Source organism: Pan paniscus, chromosome 14 (genome assembly GCF_029289425.2).
Source record: "Pan paniscus chromosome 14, NHGRI_mPanPan1-v2.0_pri, whole genome shotgun sequence".
NCBI lineage: Eukaryota > Metazoa > Chordata > Mammalia > Primates > Hominidae > Pan > Pan paniscus.
In genome coordinates, this window is record NC_073263.2 from 22,875,469 (window position 1) to 22,897,152 (window position 21,684).

At 38.2% G+C, this 21,684-nt stretch overlaps 1 protein-coding gene across 4 annotated transcripts in view; it reads left to right on the forward strand.

The window, feature by feature from the left end:
• Window positions 1–21,684, forward strand: part of SGCG (sarcoglycan gamma) — a 167,029-nt gene that overhangs the window by 99,963 nt on the left and 45,382 nt on the right. For all 4 annotated transcript variants that reach the window (XM_034936448.3, XM_055096542.2, XM_034936447.3 and 1 more), the window contains one exon: window positions 20,794–20,913. In XM_034936448.3, coding sequence (XP_034792339.3) covers window positions 20,794–20,913 — 120 coding nt within the window. The remainder of the gene's footprint in view (window positions 1–20,793; window positions 20,914–21,684) is intronic.

The following is a 21,684-nucleotide window of genomic DNA, read 5'->3' on the forward strand; positions in this document are numbered from 1 at the left end:
CAACACTATGTTGAATGGGAGTGGTGAGAGAGGGCATCCCTGTCTTGTGCCAGTTTTCAAAGGGAATGCTTCCAGTTTTTGCCCATTCAGTATGATATTGGCTGTGGGTTTGTCATAAATAGCTCTTATTATTTTGAGATACGTCCCATTAATACCTAGTTTATTGAGAGTTTTTAGCATGAAGGCTGTTGAATTTTGTCGAAGGCCTTTTCTGCATCTATTGAGATAATCATGTGGTTTTTGTCTTTGGTTCTGTTTATGTGATGGATTACGTTTAATGATTTGCATATGTTGAACCAATCTTGCATCCCAGGGATGAAGCCAACTAGATCTTGGTGGATAAGCTTTTTGATGTGCTGCTGGATTTGGTTTGCCAGTGTTTTATTGAGGATTTTTGCATCGATGTTCATCAGGGATATGGGTCTAAAATTCTGTTTTGTTGTGTCTCTGCCAGGCTTTTGTATCAGGATGATGCTGGCCTCATAAAATGAGTTAGGAGGATTCCCTCTTTGTCTATTGATTGGAATAGTTTCAGAAGGAATGGTACGAGCTCCTCTTTGTACCTCTGGTAGAATTTGGCTGTAAATCCGTCTGCTCTTGGACTTTTTTTGGTTGGTAGGCTATTAATTATTGCCTCAATTTCAGAGCCTGTTATTGGTCTTTTCAGGGATTCAACTTCTTCCTGGTTTAGTCTTGGGAGGGTGTATGTGTCCAGGAAATATCCATTTCTTCTAGATTTTCTGGTTTATTTGCGTAAAGGTGTTTATAGTATTCTCTGATGATAGTTTGTATTTCTGTGGGACCGATGGTGATATCCCCTTTATCATTTTTTATTGTGTCTATTTGATTCTTCTCTCTTTTCTTCTTTATTAGTGTTCCTAGCAGTCTATCAATTTTGTTGATCTTTTCAAAAAAACCAGCTCCTAGATTCATTGATTTTTTGAAGGGTTTTTTATGTTTCTATCTCCTTCAGTTCTGCTCCGATCTTAGTTATTTCTTGTCTTCTGCTAGCTTTTGAATTTGTTTGCTCTTGCTTCTCTAGTTCTTTTAATTGTGATGTTAGGGTGTTAATTTTAGATCTTTCCTGCTTTCTCTTGTGGGCATTTAGTGCTATAAATTTCCCTCTACACACTGCTTTAAATGCGTCCCAGAGATTCTGGTATGTTGTGTCTTTGTTCTCATTGGTTTCAAAGAACATCTTTATTTCTGCCTTCATTTCATTATTTACCCAGTAGTCATTCAGGAGCAGGTTGTTCAGTTTCCATGTAGTTGAGCGGTTTTGAGTGAGTTTCTTAGTCCTGAGTTCTAATTTGATTGCACTGTGGTCTGAGAGACAGTTTGTTGTGATTTCTGTTCTTTTACATTTGCTGAGGAGTGCTTTACTTCCAACTATGTAGTCAATTTTGGAATAAGTGTGATGTGGTGCTGAGAAGAATGTATATTCTGTTGATTTGGGGTGGAGAGTTCTGTAGATGTCGATTAGGTCAGGTTGCTACAGAGCTGAGTTCAAGTCCTGGATATCCTTGTTAACCTTCTGTCTCATTGATCTGTCTCATATTGACAGTGAGGTGTTAAAGTCTCCCATTATTATTGTGTGGGAGTCTAAGTCTCTTTATGTATCTCTAAGGACTTGCTTTATGAATCTGGGTGCTCCTGTATTGGGTGCATATATATTTAGGTTAGTCATCTCTTCTTGTTGAATTTATCCCTTTACCATTATGTAATGGCCTTCTTTGTCTCTTTTGATCTTTGTTGGTCTAAAGTCTATTTTATCAGAGACTAGGATTGCAACCCCTGCTTTTATTTTGCTTTCCATTTGCTTGATAGATCTTCCTGTATCCCTTTATTTTGAGCCTGTGTATGTCTCTGCACATGAGATGTGTCTCCTGAATACAGCACACTGATGGGTCTTGACTCTTTATCCAATTTGCCAGTCTGTGTCTTTTAATTGGGGCATTTAGCCCATTTACATTTAAGGTTAATATTGTTATGTGTGAATTTGATCCTGTCATTATGATGTTAGCTGGTTATTTTGCCCATTAGTTGATGCAGTTTCTTGCTAGCATCGACGGTCTTTACAATGTGGCATGTTTTTGCAGTGGCTGGTACTGGTTTTTCCTTTCCATGTTTAGTGCTTCCTTCAGGAGCTCTTGTAAGGCAGGCTTGGTGGTGACAAAATCTCTCAGCATTTGCTTATCTGTACAGGATTTTATTTCTCCTTCACTTATGAAGCTTAGTTTGAAATTCTGGGTTGAAAATTCTTTTTTTTTAAGAATGGTGAATATTGGCCCCCACACTCTTCTGGCTTGTAGACTTTCTGCCAAGAGATCTGCTGTTAGTCTTACGGGATTCCCTTTGTGGGTAACCTGACCTTTCTCTCTGGCTGCCGTTAACATTTTTTCCTTCATTTCAACCTTGGTGAATCTGACAATTATGTGTCTTGAGATTGCTCTTCTCAAGAAGTATCTTTGTGGTGTTCTTTGTATTTCCTGAATTTGAATGTTGGCCTCCCTTGCTAGGCTGGGGAAGTTCTCCTGGATAATATCCTGAAGAAATTTTTCCAGCATGATTCCATTCTCCCCATCACTTTCAGGTATACCAATCAAACGTAGATTTGATCTTTTCACATAGTCCCATATTTCTTGCTTTGTTCATTTCTTTTTATTCTGAAAAAGTTTTTTTTTTAAATTTCAGATATGAGTAAAAAAAAATCTCTAAAGAGATAGATCAAAAAACAAAAACCAGTCAGAACTTTTGGAAATGAAAGACACATTTAGGGAACTATAAAATGCAGTGGAAAGTTTTAACAATAGACTAGTCCAAATAGAAGAAAGAATTTCAGAGCTCGAAGACAAGTCTTTTGAATTAACTGAATCAGACACAAATAAAGAAAAGCAAATTTAAAGAAATGAGCAAAATCTCTACAAAATATGGAATTATGTAAAACAACCAAACTAAGAATCTTAGGTGTCCTGAGAGAAAAGAAAAAACAAAATGTTTGGAAAATGTATTTAAGGGAATAATTTAGGAAAACTTTCCTGGCTTTGTTAGAGATTTAGACATCCAAGTACAAGAAGTTCAAATAACTTTTGGGAGACTCATTGCAAAAAGGACATCACCAAGGCATACAGTCATCAAGCTATCTAAAGTCAATGTGAAGGAAAACATTCTAAGTGCAGTGAGACAAAAGCATCAGGTAACCTATAAAGGAAAACCTATCAGACTAACAGCAAATTTCTTAGCAGAAACCTTACAAGTCAGAAGGGATTGGGGTACTATCTTTAGTGTCATTAAAGAGAACAACTGTCAGCCAAGAATTTTGTATCCAGACAAAGTAAGTTTCATAAATGAAGGAAAAATAAAGTCTTTATCAGACAAGCAAATGCTGATGGAATTTGTCAGTACTAGACTAGCCCTAAAAGAAATGCTGAAAGGAATTCTAAATTTCGAACAAAAGCTCAATACACACCAGAATAGAAACTCCTGAAAGCATAAAATTCACAGGGGTTATAAAACAATAACACAATGAAGGAAAAACAGTCACTAGGTAACAATCAACATGATAACTCGAACAGTACCTCACATCTCAATATTCACATTGAATGTAAGTGGTCTAAATGCTCCACTTAAAAGATACAGGTTAGCAAAATGGATTAAAAAATCACAAACAAAATATCTGCTGTTTTCAGCAGACAACATGGAAGGATTCTCATAGACTCAAGGTTAAGGGGTCGAAAACAATATTTCATGCAAATGGAAACCACAAGTGAGCATGAGTAGCTATTCTTACATCAAATAAAACAGACTTGAAAGCAACAATGTAAAAACAAAACCAAAAAATGTAGTTATATAATGATGAGAGGATCAGTACACCAAGAAGCTATAACAATCCTCAATATATACGTACTTAAGTCCAGAGCTCTTAGATAGATAATAAAAAATTACTACTATACCTAAGAAAAGAGACAGACAGCAAAACAATAACAGTGGAAGACTTCAATACTCCACTGACAGCATTAAACAAATCATTGAGGCAGAAAGTCAACAAAGAAAACTGGACTTAAACTGTACTCTAGAACAAACACACAAAATATATTTATATAACATTATACTCAACAACTGCAGAATATCCATTCTTCCCATCAGCACATGAAACATTCTCCATGGTAGATCATATGATAGGCCACAAACCAAGTCTCAATAAATTTTTTAAGAGCAAAATAATATCAAGTATCTTCTCAGACCACAGCAAAATAAAACTGGAGATAAATTCCAAAAGAAACCCTCAAAATTATACAAATGTATGGAAATTAAAGAATCTGTTCCTGAATGATTTTGGGGTTAACAATGACATTAAAATGGAAATTTTAAAATGTTTCAAAGTGAATAAGAGTGAGTCAACTTATCAGAACCTCTGGGATATAGCAAAAGCAGTACTAAGAGGAAAGTTTATAGCCCAAATTCCTACATCAAAGTTTGAAATACCACAAATTGCAAACCTGACCTCACACCTCAAGGAACTAGAGAAACAAGAATAAACCAAACGCAAAGCTACCATAGGAAAAGAAATAACAAAGATCAGAGCAGAAACAAAAAAAAATACAAAAGATCAATGAAACAAAATCTGACTTTTTGAAAATATTTTTAAAAATCATTAGCTATATTAATCAAGAAAAGAAGAGAGAAGATTCAAATAAGATCAATTAGAAATGAAAATGGAGACAGTGCAACTGACATCACAGAAATACTAAAGATCATTTGAGTTTCCTATGGACACTTCTGTGCACACAAAGTAGAAAATCTAGAGGAAGTGGATAAATTCCTGGAAACAAACAACTCCTTTAGTTTGAATCAGAAAGAAATAGAATTCCTGAACAGACCAATAACAAGCAATGAGATTGAATCAGTAATAGAAAAAACTGCTGAAAACAACAAAAAAGCTCAGGGCTAGACAGATTCACATCTGAATTCAAAAGACTGAGGAGAAAGAAATTCTCCCTAACTCATTATACGAACCCAGTATTACCCTGATATCAAAGCCAGGAAAGAAAATATCAGTAAATGAAAACTACAGACTAATATCCCCAAAGAATATAGATGCAAAAATCCTCAACAAAATACTAGCTGACTGAATCCAACAGCACTCCAAGAAAATAATTCACCATGAGCAAGTTGGTTTCATTCTAGGGATGGTTCAACATATGCAAGTCAAGAAATTTGATTCGTCACCTAAACAGAATTAAAAACAAAAACCATATGATCATCTCAGTAGATGCAGAAAAAGCATTAAACAAAATCTAGCATTCTTTTCTGATAAAAACCCTCAACCAACTAGGCATAGAAGAAATATATCTCAAAATAATAGAAGCCATATATGACAAACTCATGGCCAACATTATACTGAAAGGAAAAAAGTTGAAAGCATTCCCCCTAAGAACTATTACAGAACAAGACGAGGATGCCCATTTTCACCACTTGTATTCAACATCATACTGAGTACGATGCAGAGTAATCATGCAAGATAAAGAAACAAAGGGCATCCAAATTGGAAAAGAAATCAAAGTATCTCTGTTTGCCAATGATGCGATCTTATAGCTAGAAAACCCTACACACTCCTCCAGAAGACTCCTAGATTTGATGAATGAATTCAGTTAAGTCTCAGGTTACAAAAATAAATGTACACAAATTAGTAGCACTGCTATGCACCAACAGCAACCAAGCCGAGAATCCAATCAAGAAGTCAATTCATTTTACAATGGTTACAAAAAAAATAATACCGAGAAATATACTTAACCAAGGAGATGAAAGATCTCTTCAAGGATAACTACAAAACATTGCTGAAAGAAACCATAGATGATGCAAGCAAATTGAAATACATCTCATATTCATGTATTAGAAGAATCAATATTGCGAAATGACCATACTGCCCAAAGCAGTCTACAAATTCAATGCAATTTCTATTAAAATACCAGCATCATTCTTACAGAATTAGAAAATATAATCCTAAAATTCGTATGGAACCAAAAAAGTGCCTGAATAGCCAAATACATCCTAAGCGAAAAGAATAAATCTAAAAATATCACATTACCCAACTTCAAATTATACTACAAGGCTGTAGTAACCCAAACAGCATGGTAGTGGTATAAAAGTAGATACATAGATCAATGGATCAGAATAGAGAACCCAGAAATAAAGTGAAGTACTTACAACTAACTGATCTTTGACAAACCATACAAAAACATAAACTGGGGAAAAGACATCCTATTCAATAAATGGTGCTGGGAAAATTGGATTGCCTAGGTCGTGTAGAAGAATGAAATTGGATTTCTACTCTCACCATATACAAAAATTAGCTCTAGATGGGTTTAAGACTTAAATCTAAGACTTGAAACCATAAAAATTCTAGAAGAAAATCTATAGAAAACTCTTCTGGACAATGATTTAGGTGACTAAAACCTCAATAGTAAATGCAACAAAAGCAAAAATAAATGGAACCTAATTAAACTAAAAAACTTCTGCACAGCAAAATAAATACTCATCAGAGTAAACAGACAGCCTATAGAATGGGAGAAAATATGTACTAATTATGCATCTGACAAAGGACTAATATCTAACTTGGGAAAAAAGAGATTTTAAAAAAAGTTAATATCTGGAATCTACAAGGAAATAAAACAGATCAGCAAGAAAAAAAAACGAATAATATCATTAAAAAGTAGGCAAAGGGGCCGGGCACAGTGGCTCATGCCTGTAATCCCAGCACTTTGGGAAGCCGAAGCAGGAGGATCATGAGATCCAAACATCAAGACCATCCTGGCCAACATGGTGAAACCCTGTTTCTACTAAAAATACAAAAATTAGCTGGGTGCAGTTGCACGCACCTGTAGTCCCAGCTACTCAGGAGGCTGAGGCAGGAGAATTCGCTTGAACCTGGGAGGTGAAGGTTGCAGTGAGCCAAGATTGTGCCACTGCACTCCAGCCTGGAGACAGAGTGAGACTCCGTCTCAAAAAAAATAATAATAATAAAATAAGTAGGCAAAAGACATTAATAGACATTTCTCAAAAGAAGGTACAAAAATAGCCAACAAATATGAAAATACGCTCCATACCACTAGTCATCAGGGAAATGCAAATTAAGACCACAATGAGATACCACCTTATGCCAGCCAGAATGGCCACTATGAAAAAGTCAAAAAACAATAGATGTTGATGCGAATGTGGTGAAAAAGGAATGCTTAGTCACTGCTGATGGGAATGTAAAATTAGTAGAACCTCTACGGAAAACAGTATGGGGATTTCTCAAAGAACTAAAAGTAGATTTAACCTAGCAATCCCACTGCTGGGTATCTACCCAAAGGAAAAGAAGTCATTATATCAAAAAGACACCTGCACACATATGTTTATCACAGCACAATTCAAAATCACAAAGATATAAAATCAACCTAAATGCCCATCAAACAATGTGTGGATAAAGAATATGTGATATACCTGAGGTCAGGAGTTCGAGACCAGCCTGGCCAACATGTTGAAACCCCATCTCTACCAAAAATACAAAAATTAGCCAGGTATGGTGGCAGGCGCCTGTAATCCCAGCTACTCAAGAGGCTGAGGCAGGAGAATTGCTTGAACCTGGGAGGTGGAGGTTGCAGTGAGCCAAGATCACGCCACTGCACTCCAGCCTGGGCAACAGAGCAAGACTCTGTCTCAAAAAAAAAAAAGTGCTATATCACATATATATATATGATATATGTAATTGTGGTGTGTGGATATATACACCATGGAAATATATTCAGCCATGGAAAAGAGTGATATAATGTCTTTTGCAGTGACTTGGATGGAATTGGAGGCCATTATTTTATGTGAAGTAACACTCAGGAATCAAAAATCGAATGCCACATGTTCTCACTTATAAGTGGGAATTAAGCTATGGGTATGCGAAGGCATACAGAGTGGTAAAATGAGCATTGGAGGCTCAGAAGAGGGGAAAGTGGAGGGTGAGAAGTGGGTGAGAGATGAAAAACTACCTATTGGGTACTATGTACACTACTTGGGTGATGAGTGCACTAAAATCCTAGACATCACAACTATACACACATAACCAAAAACCATTTGTGCACCTAAAGCTATTGAAATAAAAGAATAGTAAATAAATAAATTTAAATTCTCTCTTCTCTCTCTCTTGCTTCTGTTCTTGCCATAAGATATACCTGATCCCTCTTTGCCTTACACCATGATTGGAAGCTTCCTGAGGCCCTCACCAGAAGTAGATGTTGGCATCATGCTTGCACACCCTGCAGAACCAAGAGCCAGTTAAATACCTTTTCTTTGTAAATTACCCAGCCTCAGGTATTTCTTTGTAGCAATGCAATAATGAACTAACACAAATTCCAAAGAAAGTCAAACATTGAAAAGCAAGCACTAGTAACTAGCATTTCAAATCTGTGAAATAAAAGATACCAAATTATAAACAACAGTGGAATCTTACCACTGATAAATACAGCTCTGGTTACTGTTGTTCACTTTCTTGTTGTTTCCAATAAGAAAAATCAACTTTGTTAAACTTAAATATGAGACACACCCAGAAAGATGCAAGTTGTGCCCAGACAAGTTGATGAAGTTTGGCAGTTGGGTTTTCTGAGACCCACTGAGCCAGGCTGCAGGTAATTTGTCCCGACTGCCTAGCAGCCTGATGCACGAACAGAATCTGATCCACCAGGACCACTGGCCTCTACTCTGAGGAGTGTCTACAGGAGCATGGTCACTACAGACCTGATGTGGAGATTGGCAAATTACAACCAAATCAACCCCTGGGGGAGCTGGTGATGTTTGTAGCACACATTGGTCACTGCCACCCAGATAATCCAAGTCACTTTTTTCAATTGCTGAAAGATCTGCTGTGCTACAGCCACACCGTCTTGGATCCAGAACTTCAATGACATTTTGCAAATCTTTGATCTTCCTTTGAAATAAGAATCACAGCATTCAAAGAGTTGCAGTTACAAGCTTCTCAGAAGGCTTGTACACTCAGAGTGTGGCTGATATCAAGAATATAAATGTAAAATACAAGAACAATAAAGTGAATATAGGATTTCAGAATTCCACGCACACCTAAGAGACAGCAATGCCATCCCAGCTAAAATATCTTTGGGTGTAATTATTTAACTCAATGGAAGAAACATTTGGAATGCTGCCCAAACTGTCAGTGTTAACTTAAGTGTGTGTTTCACTAAAGTCACCAAGATACAGGCTGCTGCTTTGAAATTCTTCTAAGGAAACGGGGTGGCAACTCAGGATCTGAATATGAAGGACCTTCCAGCGTAGATGCCACAGGGAGGAGAAGCTTCAAACGCAAGGCTGGAACAGGCTTTGAAAGTGCTGATATTAAAAGAAGAAGAAGAAGAAATAAAAGAACAGTAGCAGAGATATTTAAATTTCCAGCCATTACTTGATTAATGATCCTCAAAGTTCTGCAGAAAAATGACTAAAGCAGCTGGAGAGCTGTAAGGAGAGGTATGAAGTGAGGCTGATGCCCAGGAACCTAATCTCCAGATTGGTGGAAATTTATGGGCTTTTTCTCTTTTGTGTTGATCCTCTCGTGTGGAGATTTCTGCAGCCTCATCGAAGAGAAGTAATCAGATCCTTCTGTCTGCTGCACAAGCAGGTGGCCAACAATTCTGTAAGGGAGAGGAGCCCTGGGGTGTCATGACAGTAGGAATCAATGCTATAAAAAAAGTAACAACTTGATACCCTCACATTGTGACTAAAGAACCCCCCAGTATTGGCCCAGTGAAGAATACACAAACATAAAGATGTGATCATTTCTGCTAGGATTTTGATTCTGTTCTTCTGAGTGCCAAATTCTCAGATACTACAGAAGAGATTCTGGGGCAAGCCTACAGAGGCCTCAACAGAAGCAAGAGTGCAAGAATATGGGTAACTAAATGCTACAGATTACATTTCAGGAGGGGGAATTCTGAAGTCAAGAAAGAGAATGTTGTGAACAGTGAAGAAGGGTGAGGAAGTACCAGTCCTGAGGAGGAGGGAGATGCCCGTGGTGGGTGGGTTGACGTGTGTCACTCTTCTGTGAAGAACAGCAGGGACTTTCCAAGGAGGTGCCCAGCATGCCTGTGGAGGAGGAGGGAGCCAAATCTGCTGCCCTCAGCACCAGTTGCCTTCTAAGCCAGGAAGACTTCCAGAAAATCTACAGGCCCAACTATATAATGAACCCAGGGCTGCCCTGGGAAAGCCACAAACTGAAAGATACTGAAATAAACAGCATTGATGGGCCAAGAGACAAGTTACTGTCAGTTGAGGATATTGAACGCTTTAAAAAAAAAAAAAAAAAACACTCATCTTCAGGAAGACTAGCCGCTGCAGTGGCTGGAAAGACTGACTGAAAAGAATATGTTAGAAAGAAAACCAATATGAGTGCAGTTTCCAGTGCCCCAAATAAAGAGAAGAAAAATCACTTTATATGATAATGTATTATAGCCAGAATGTCCAGTCAAAAAATAGATGTTCCTTCAGAAAAAAAGCAACTGGCACCATGAGATGTACTTTTGGAAAAAAGGGAAATAGAATAAATTATCTTCCAAACCAGTTTTTCATTCCAAGGATAATGCTGAATTTGTGTAATTGCTCTGAATATTAGTCAATAGTCAATCCAAAAATATTTGCTTATGTTTAAAAGTACAGAGATAATATATTTTTGAAAACCACAGTTTATAAAAAGATAAAGGGAATTTTATGTGAAGGACAGGATAACACAGTGGCTATTTTGAAGGGTGTGTGCTGCAGTGGGGTGCATGCATCGTTACTATTGGTTGCAGACTCAGCTCTGAACAAAAAGATATAGTCAAGAAAGTGTGACTTCTTCATCCCGTCTGCCTCAGTCCCCAGCCCCTTCCTACCTCTTGCTCACCCACACCCTCTCAGTAGCCAGTCTTTTCCATTTTAGGTTTATCCGTCCTCCATTTCATTTGCAAAAAATGACCACATATATGTTTTCTTAGGCTCCCATCATACTTACATGAGGATAGCATACGGCAGGTAGTCTTTTGAACTTTACTTTTTCACTGAATAGTATGGCCCTCAAAATTACTCCATATTAATTCATAAACATCTTCCTTATTATTTTTCACAGCTGCATAGTACCCTATTATGTGGAGTTGCCGTGATTATTCAGCTATTCACCCATATATATGAACATTTAAGTTTTTCTCACTGTTGTGCAGTTATGTCACAAAGAGTAACAATTGCATATGTATTTTGTTTTTTTGTTTGTTTGTTTGGTTTTTTTTGTTTTGTTTTGTTTTGTTTTTTGAGACGGAGTCTCCCTCTGTCGCCCAGGCTGGAGTGCAGTGGCGCAGTCTTAGCTCACTGCAAGCTCCGCCTCCCAGGTTCACGCCATTCTCCTGCCTCAGCCTCCCGAGTAGCTGGGACTACAGGTGCCCGCCACCATGCCGGGCTAATTTTATGTATTTTTAGTAGAGACGGGGTTTCACCGTGTTAGCCAGGATGGTCTCCATCTCCCCACCTCGTGATCCACCCGCCTCGGCCTCCCAAAGTGCTGGGATTACAGGCGTGAGCCACGTGCCCGGCTGTATTTTGTTTTCTTGGAGGTATATCCTCAGGGTAGATTCCTAGAAGTGGGATTGTAGATATGTACATACTTAGTTTTGTTCAATTTTATCAAATTGTGCTCTAGAAGATGGGAACAATTTAGATTCCCAGCGGCGGTGTAGGAGAGTATATTTTCTGACAGCCTCAGACAACACAATGTGTCTAAATTATTTCCAGTCTCACAGGTGAGAAATGGCATGTCAGTGTTGCTTTAATTTGCATTTCTGTAATGATGAGTGTGTTTGAACATTTTTTTCATAAGTTTGAGGGCCATTTTTGTATCTTTGTTGTGAATTATCTCCTCATGACTCTTTTTCCATTTTTCTATCAGAATTGTCATTTTTTATTCCTCAGTAGTTAAGAATTCTTTACCAATTAGGCATTTTAACTTTCTGCCCAGGGTATATGTTGCTAAGATTTTTCTATCCTATTTTTAAGTTGTCGTCTAACTTAATCAGGTATTTTAAATCATGTAACACTTTTATTTTTACTTGTTATTGTTATGTATTCAAACATAGAATCTTTTTTTCATTGCCTCTAGATGTTGAGTCATTGCTTGAAAGACTTCCTTGTACCAAGGTTATAAAGGAATTCACCTATGTTTTCTTGTAGTGTTTGTATGATTTCACTTTTTAACACTTAGATCCCTAATTTATGTGGTTTATTCTTGTGTGGTATGAGATATGAATCTAAATTTATCTTTTCTAAGTTGTTATCTGAACATCATTTACTTAAAAGTCCAGCCTTAGGCCAGGTGCAGCGGCTCACACCTGTAATCCCAGCACTTTCGGAGGCTGAGGCAGGTGGATCACCTGAGGTCAGGAGTTCAAGACCATATGGAGAAACCCCGTCTCTATTAAAAATACAAAAATTAGCCAGGCGTGGTGGCACGCGCCTGTAATCCCAGCTATTTGGGAGGCTGAGGCAGGAGAATTGCTTGAACCTGGGAGGCAGAGGTTGCAGTGAGCCGAGATCACGCCACTACACTCCAACCTGTGTGATAGAGTGAGACTCTGTCTCCAAAAAAGAAAAAAAAAGTCCATCTTTAAACTTGAAATGTCGTCATTATCATATACTAGATTTCCATGTCTATCAGAGTCTAATTATTACTTTATCCCACTAGTCCAGTGGTGTCCAGTCTTTTCCCTTCCCTGGGCCACATTGGAAGAAGAATAATTGCCTTAGGCCCCATATAAAATACACTAACGATAGCTGATGAGCTAAAAAAAAAAATTGCAAATGAATCTCATAATGCTTAAAGAAAGTTTACAAATTTATGTTGAGCTGAATTCAAAGCTGTCCTGGGCTGCATGCAGCTGGTGGGCTACAGGTTGGACAAGCTTGCCCTAGTCTATTCGTGTTTCCATGCCTAGATACCACACTTTTAATTATAGAGACTTCATGGTATGTTTTAATGTCTAGTAGGGCTGGCCTTTCTTGTGTTTTCTTTTTCCAAGCTATTCTTGTATGTTTGTTTTTCCATATGAACTTTTGCATCAATTTGCTCATTCTATAACATAGTTTATTGGCATTATTACTGTATTGCATTGAATTTATAAATTAACTCTGGAAGAAATGACATCCTATAATGTTGGGTCACCCTATCCAAGAATGCGGAATGTCTTTTCATTTATTCAAGTGTCTTTCAGAAGTATTACAAATTTTTCCTCATATATTTTTCACACATCTTATTAAATGAATTTCTAAATTTTTAATCATCTTTATTGTTATTGTAAATGGCACTTTCTCCACTATTATTTATTTTAACTTTTGTTTGTGTGTATTCAAGTTATTGGTTATTGTTTGTTAATTTTATATCCTGCCAGTTTGCTGAATTTTTTATTAGTTGAGTTACTTTTATCAGAGACTTTGGGGTTTGTCAGATACACTATTATATCATCTGCAAATATATAATGTTACTTTACTCAATCACACACCTCTAACTGATTTTACTTTATAAATAAGTTTCATTGACTAAAACCTCTGCTCCACAATGTTGAGTAGCAGTGGACAAAGTGGATATCCTTGCCTTGTTTCCAATCTTAGTGGAAATGCTTCTAGTCTTTCTGTATTAAGTAAAATACTTGCCTTAGGGTTAAAATACATCATTTTACCATGTTAAGACAGCATCCCTCAATGCCTATTTTCTAGAATGTTCATTGATCATAAATGTGTGCTGAATTTTGCCAAATACTTTTTCAGCATCTATGAAGATAATATGATTTATTTTTATTAGATTAATTAGTATGATGTTAATCATTCCTCACTTAAAGTCAATCTTGCATTCCTGGAATAAATCTCACTTTATCAAGGTATATTATTTTCTTAATGTGGTGTTGCGCTGTGCTTCTTTCTGGTACTTCTATTTAGAATTTTTTGCATTCATGAGTAATGCTAGCTTATAGTATTTTTTTCCTTATGCTTGCTTTTCTCATTTAAGTATCAGTGCTAAGCTTACTTACTTTCAATACTCTGGAATAATTTACAGAGCATTGAGACTATCCAGCTTTTGAAAGTTTGTTAGAATTCGCTTGTGACACCATCTGTGCTTGGTTCTTTTTTGTGGGGTAGTTTTTTAACTTCCCCATTTCTTGTATAAACACAGGTCTGATTAAACTTTCTCATTTAATGAGATCAATTTTAGCAATCACTATTTCCCCGTGGAACTGCCTGTTTCATCATGGCTTTCAAGCTTATTTGCAGAGTTCTACATAGTTGTCTCTCCTTTTTTATTTCTTCTAATTCAATGGTTACTTTTCACTTGTCATTCCATGTGTTGTGTATTTGTGTTTTCTCATTTTTATCAACTTAGCTAGTGTTTTATTTATTTTGCTAATTTTCTCAAAAAACAGAATTTTGATTTATTAGATCTCTTTTATACTGTTTTCTTCCTTGTTAATTTCTGCTTCTATCTTTATTATTTCCTTCCTTGTGCTTTCTTTTGACTCACTTTGTTGTTCTATTTCTAGGCTTTTGAATTACGAACTTAGTTCTTTTTTTTTTTTTTTTTCTAAACAGAATTTTCGCTGTGTTGCCCAGGCTTCAGTACAATGGCACGGTCTCAGCTCACTGCAACCTCCGCCTCCTGGGTTCAAGCAATTCTCCTGCCTCAGCCTCCCAGATAGCTGTGATTACAGGCGTGTACCATCATGCCCAGCTAATTTTTGTATTTTTAGTAGAGATAGGGTTTCACCACGTTGGCCAGTCTGGTCTCAAACTCCTGACCTCAGGTGATCTGCCCACCTCAGCCTCCCAAAGTGCTGGGATTACAGATGTGAGCTACCACGCCCAGCCAGTTTATATTTTTATTGACAGAGGTGTTTAGTACAATGAAATTTCCTCTTGTCACTGCTTTACATGCATGCCACACATTCTAAAATATAGTGTTTTCAAGTCATAATTTTCCTTAATTCTGTAATTTCTGTTTGTATTTCACCCAAAAGTTATTTAAAGAGAGACTTTTAAATTTCTGGGTGAATGGGTCTTTTTGCTTTTTATTTGTGTCAGCAAATGCTAGATTTATTGCATTGTGTTTACGGAGTATTATGTGTGGTCTTTCTACGTTATGAAAGTCATTGATGTTTGTTTACCTTGTGCCCTGATGTGTGATCAGTTTCAGTGAATGTGCCCCGGGCACTTGAGGAGAGTGTGTATCCTCCATTATCAGGACTTCACCGTCAGTATATGTCATAAGACTTGCCTTGTTGAGTTCTTTTTAGGTCATCTCCTCACTTGTTAATCCACTTGACCTGTCTTGTACTGAAAGTTGTGTATTAAATCTAGCATTATTAGTGTGTTCTATGGGTCCTCACATCTTTTATTTTTGTTTCATAAAGGTGGTTTCTGTGAGATTTGCGGGATAGGTATTTGTAAATATTATGTCTGTGTTGTGGGTTGTAATTTTAGCATTAAAAATCTTTTTTGTCATATTTAACGCTTTTGACTTGAATTCCACTTTGTCTGATATCAGGATTTTTATCCCAGCTCATTTAGTATTCATTTCCTGCATTACTGTTGTCCATTCCTTAAGTGGCTTCTCACTAAGTCTCCTCATCTGTCCTCTCCATGGCCTTCACTCACCATAATTCCTGTGATGGAGCAGGTGTGTGAGAAGTTGTAGTCCTAGCACTTGTTAATTTTTCTCCCTCAACTCACAGTTCTGCCTTTAAGTAATGCAAGGGTGTGTTTTTCTTTCTTTCTCTTTTTTTTTTTTTTTTTTTTTGAGATGGGGTCTTGCTCTGTCTCCCAGGCTGGAGTGCAGTGGTGCGATCTTGGCTCGCTGCAAGCTCCACCCCCCAGGTGCAAGCTCCACCCCCCAGGTTCACGCCATTCTCCTGCCTCAGCCTCCTGAGTAGCTGAGACTACAGGAGCCCACCACCATGCTCGGCTAATTTTTTGTATTTTTAGTAGAGACGGGGTTTCACCGTGTTAGCCAGGATGGTCTCGATCTCCTGACCTCGTGATCCACCGGCCTCGGCCTTCCAAAGTGCTGGGATTATGGGCGTGAGCCACTGTGCCCGGTCTGTGTGGAATTTTTATGGCTGTGAAACTATTCCTTAGAGTATGGGGATGACCTTTTGGGAAACTGATTACTATATAGCCAGCGTGGTCATCAGCCACCCAGAAGTCCATCCTTTTCCAATTTAATAATGCTATGAAATTTTAAAAATTCATAGCATTATTTTAATGGCTATGTAATATTTCAAGGAATACATGTATAATAATTTGATTCACTAATTGAAATTAGATTTTTTCAGTTCAGTTAATGCCGCAGTTCATAATTCAGGCTACCCTTTTATATTTAATAGGTTATACAATAAATTTTTGTCAAATAAATGAAGAGAGGAATGAATAAAAGATTGTGTAGGATGGGATGGGCTGAGAAACCAGTTGGCAGATAGGATAGTGTTCTAATGGATGGAATATATATATATATATATAAATGAGGACGTTGTTTAACCTTTACAATGATTGATTATTACAGTCAGGGTTTCCAGATGGCAGAAGATTGGTTAAAAGTGATCATCTGGCTGGGCGCAGTGGCTCATGCCTGTAATCCCAGCACTTTGGGAGGCAGAGGTGGGCGGATCACTTGAGGCCAGGAGTTCAAGACTAGCCTGGGCAACATGGCAAAACTCCATCTCTACTAACAATACAAAAGTCAGCCGGGTGCCTATAGTCTCAGCTATTCAGGAAGCTGAGGCAGGAGAATCGCTTGAACCCGGGAGGCGGAGGTTGCAGTGAGCTGAGATCATGCCACTGCACTCCAGCCTGGGCGACAGAGCGAGACCCTGTCTTTAAAATAAAAAAAAAAGTGATCATCTTACAGCATTTTTGGAAGGCTGTGTAAGTTTTGCATATGATTATCAGGGACATTTACTAGAAATAACCTAAGTTTCACTGGCATAGCATAACTAGCTTTGTCTGCTCAGGAAATTCTCAAGCCTGGTCTCTTATTTTATTTCATTTTATTTTATTTAACACAAGTAAAGGTCATTAGTGCCAGGCTTATGAGGTAGAACTGTATAATACAAGATTTTGCCACAAAAGTAGTAGAGCTAACAAGCACAGCTTTGTGCTTCCAGCCCAGTCCTTTCTCTGTGATACCACATTTGCAACAGCAGAATATACGTTTCCTTTTTTTTAAAGGACTTTGCAATATTTGTTTCTAAATGATTTTATTTTAAATTAAAGATATCCTGAGGAACAAAAGAAGGTTGCTAATGAGACACATTGTATATAAGGAAGAATTTGATGGTATTTTCACCAGAAAAACCCTTAAGCTAATTTCCCAAACTTAATTAATTAGATCACAAAACCATTAACTTTTTCTCTTTGTACCAAAGCCTTTCATTAAAAATGGTGCTGTACAGATAGCTCTTTTCTTATCAACAAGGTAGAATTTAAATTTTATTTCTTAAAGACCTCTACTGCAAAAGACGATTACATCCTCAGCTCTAATCAGTGTCCAACTAGGTTAAAAAAAAAAACCTCTAGAATATTAATAAAAGTTAGAAGATTAATTACAAACTCCATAACTATTGAAGAAAGTGCAGTTGCCTCTGAAGTGGAAAGCGTATTTAAATTTAAACATGCAGGGTCTATTTTTAATAAAATGGAGGTGGGATTTTATTCACCGCTATGCCTTTGCTCAAGTAGTTTCCTTTACCTGGAGATCCCTGTTCTTCCTTCATCAGGGAAGCATGAACGCTTTCTTTTTTTCTTTTCTTTCTTTCTTTTTTTTTTTTTTTTTTTTTTGAGACAGAGTCTCGCTCTGTTGCCCAGGCTGGAGTGCAGTGGCCTGATCTCAGCTCATTGCAACCTCCACCTCCCAGGTTCAAGCAATTCTCCTGCCTCAGCCTCCCCAGTAGCTGGGACTACAGGCGCACGCCGCCACACCCAGCTAATTTTTATATTTTCAGCAGAAACGGGGTTTCACTGTGTTGCCCAGGTTGTCGCGAACTCCTGATGAGCTCAGGCAATCTGCCCGCCTCGGCTTCCCAAAGTGCTGGGATTACAGGCGTAAGCCACCGCGCCCAGCAGGAAGCATGAACTCTTTCTTCCAAATCAATTCAGGCATCGCGTCTCCGGACGCTGCTCTTAGCCTCGATGGATGGACCATGGATTCCTAGTCAAGACTCTCTCATGCTTGCATCCCAATGCTTAGCAAATTGTCCTGAAACCAGGCTTACATGCTTTTCTTTTTAGTGAACCACAGAATTCTTTAAGCTGTGAGCTATATCTCACTCATTTGCACATCGTCAATGCTTAGCACAGAACCTTGTACATAAAAAGCATGCAATAGATTTGTATTGAATGGAACCATTCACTTTCCTGCATTTTCTTTCATTTGAGGAACAGTTTATGTGGATTTGCTGCTCAGACTTACTATGAAAATAAACTTATTTGTTGACTATTTTATTGATATAATAACTATAGAAAAAAATTGTCACAGTTCAACCCCTTATACTTAATAAGGCCTCCTAGAATTGTAAGATGAACCTCTAGTGAGCAAAACAGTGAACTCTTACTGGATTAATTATTCCAATTATTTCTCAATTTTAAAGTCAGATAACTTGATAGTCACCATTAAATGCAAATCAGTGTTTATATAATAAATACATAGGCATATCAGTGACCCAGAAGAGATAAACAGGAACTCTGAGTCTCAGATGGGGAAAATAACATTACAAATACCAAAAAATAAAGTGAAGCTTTTAAAAAAAAAAAAAAAAAAAAAGGAGATGTAACATAGAGAAAAAAGTCAACTTTATAACTGGCACTCTTGCCAAAAATATTTATTTATTTAAATGAAGACTCACTGGAGGGTTTTAAATACAAATTAATAAAATTAAGAACACTTGGATGACCATGTCCAAAACGGATCAATGCATTAATAGAAAGGCTTTACTTAATGTCTACCAGGTATCCAAAAATTTTTATGAGAACTGTTAGGGTCAGAGGGGACACACACACAAAAATTATAACATATGACTTATTTTCTCAACTTCTTTTTTTTTTTTTTTTTTTTTGGAGAGGTAGTCTCACTCTGTCGCCCAGGCTGGAGTGCAGTGGCGTGATCTCGGCTCACTGCAAGCTCCGCCTCCCAGGTTCACGCCATTCTCCCGCCTCAGCCTCCCGAGTAGTTGGGACTACAGGTGCCTGCCAGCACACCCAGCTAATTTTTTGTATTTTTAGTAGAGACTGGGTTTCACCGTGTTAGCCAGGATGGTCTCGATCTCCTGACCTCGTGATCCGCCTGCCTCGGCCTCCCAAAGTACTGGGATTACAGGCGTGAGCCACCGCGCCCAGCCTAATTTTTGTATTTTTAGTAGAGATGGGGTTTCTCCATGTTGGCCAGGCTGGTGTCAAACTCCTGACCTCAGGTGATCGGCTCGCCTTGGCCTGGCAAACTGCTAGGACTACTGGTGTGAGCCACTGTGCCCAGCCTCAACTTACTTTTACAGATAAGAATATAGGCCAGACATGGTGGCTCACACCTGTCATCCTAGCACTTTGGGAGGCCAAGGCTGGCGGATCACCTGAGGTTAGGAGTTCGAGACCAACCTGGCCAATATAGTAAAACCCCGTCTCTACTAAAAATACAAAATTAGCTGAGCGTGGTGGCGCATGCCTGTAATCCCAGCTACTCTGGAGGCAGAGGCAGGGGAATCACTTGAACTTGGGAGGCGGACATTGCAGCGAGCGGAGATCGCACCATTGCACTCCAGCCTGGGCGACATGAGCGAAACTCTGTCTCAAAAAAAAAAAAAAAAGAATATAAAGCTAACATAAACAAATTGGGGAACTCCTAATTTCTTAAGTAGATGATGAAGGCTGTGCTCTAGGGAGATTAATCCATGAGGCCTGGGTTAGAAAGTGTGGAAGCATCAAAGAGGAATTGGGGAACACATAATTATGAGTGCCTGGGGTTCGTGTGTAGCTGAGTGAGTGGGAGGTGTGACCTTACCCTCACATGTCTGGATGGCACAGGGTGAGTGAGCACCCACAAAACACCTGCTGAATAGATGAAAGAGCTGGAAGGCAATGGGTCTAGAGCTCAGGTGAAGGGCATAACCTTGGATACAAAAGTGAAACAGAAGGCATGGCAAAGACAAAAATGTCTTAGGGGAAGGGCAAAAACAGGAAGGTGTTCTTCCACAGTGATGCCTGTTTTCCCTGTGGGGTAAGGGGTGAGCAGCCCTTCTGAGAATAATGGCAGAGAAAAGTTTCAGGATATGATTTATCTTCTAGGTTAACTTTGACCATTAAAGTGAGCCATTCGTAAGATGGTCTTTCACAAATCTCACATTTCAGAATGCAAGATTCTTAGGTGGTTAATAACCAAAAGAATACAAGTTTAACCATGAATAGGAAAACTATATTATTTTGGGCAAGTATTTAAAATCTTAAAGAAGAAACTCTTAAATAATGTATTTGTACATATATTGATATAGGTTAACATATGTTTGACACAATTAATTTTAATAATACAATAGATTTAGACTTAAAAGTTGCAAAGTTTAATCACAGAATCAATCAATACCACTAATGGTAACAAATACCAAGTCTTTAGGTACTTGGTATTGTAGGGTTGACGTGGCATGTGTAAAAATAGAGATTTGGACACTGCTTGTAGTGAACAGTTTATAATAAACTGTTTTAATTCTTCAGGTCCCAAAATGGTAGAAGTCCAGAATCAACAGTTTCAGATCAACTCCAACGACGGCAAGCCACTATTTACTGTAGATGAGAAGGAAGTTGTGGTTGGTGCAGATAAACTTCGAGTAACTGGTATGTACTAACTCGAGAAAAACACAACATTCCATGGAGTACACATCTGCAAAAACACATTGTACTATTGACAAGTTTATGTGGAATCTTTCAAGCAGATAAGAGAGTTTGAATGTGTTGCATTTTCTCCATTGCATTTCTGTTGAACTCCCTCGATGCTCTCCTAGAAGAACAAAATCCTCCCCACAGATCTTGGCCCACCCTTCTTCCACCACAGTTTTACCCTTTGTTCCCTTCCTTCCTTCCTTCCTTCCTTCCTTCCTTCCTTCCTTCCTTCTTTCTTTCTTCCTTCCTTCCTCCCTTCCTTCTTTTTTTTTTTCTTTTTAGACAGAGTCTCGCTCTGTTGCCCAGGCTGGAGTGCAGTAGCACAATCTCGGCTCACTGCAACCTTCGCCTCCTGGGTTCAAGTGATTCTCCTGCCTCAGCCTCCCGAGTAGCTGAGACTACAGGCACCCGCCACCATGCCTGGCTAATTTTTGTATTTTTTGTAGAGGCAGGGTTTCTCCATGTTGGCCAGGCTGGTCTCAAACTCCTGACCTCAAATGATTCACCCACCTTGGCCTCCCAAAGTGCTGGGATTACAGGTATGAGCCACAACACCCTGCCACCCTTTGTCTTTTTCTAATTGGAGTAACCCACAGACTCATCAAATGTCACTATTATCTGTGCAGTTCAAGTATCTGTTTCCCAAGTTTCTTTTATTCTCATCACATCATGTACTTGAATTACTCATATTTCTACAAAAAAAAGTTCTCTTTTTGAACTAAAAGT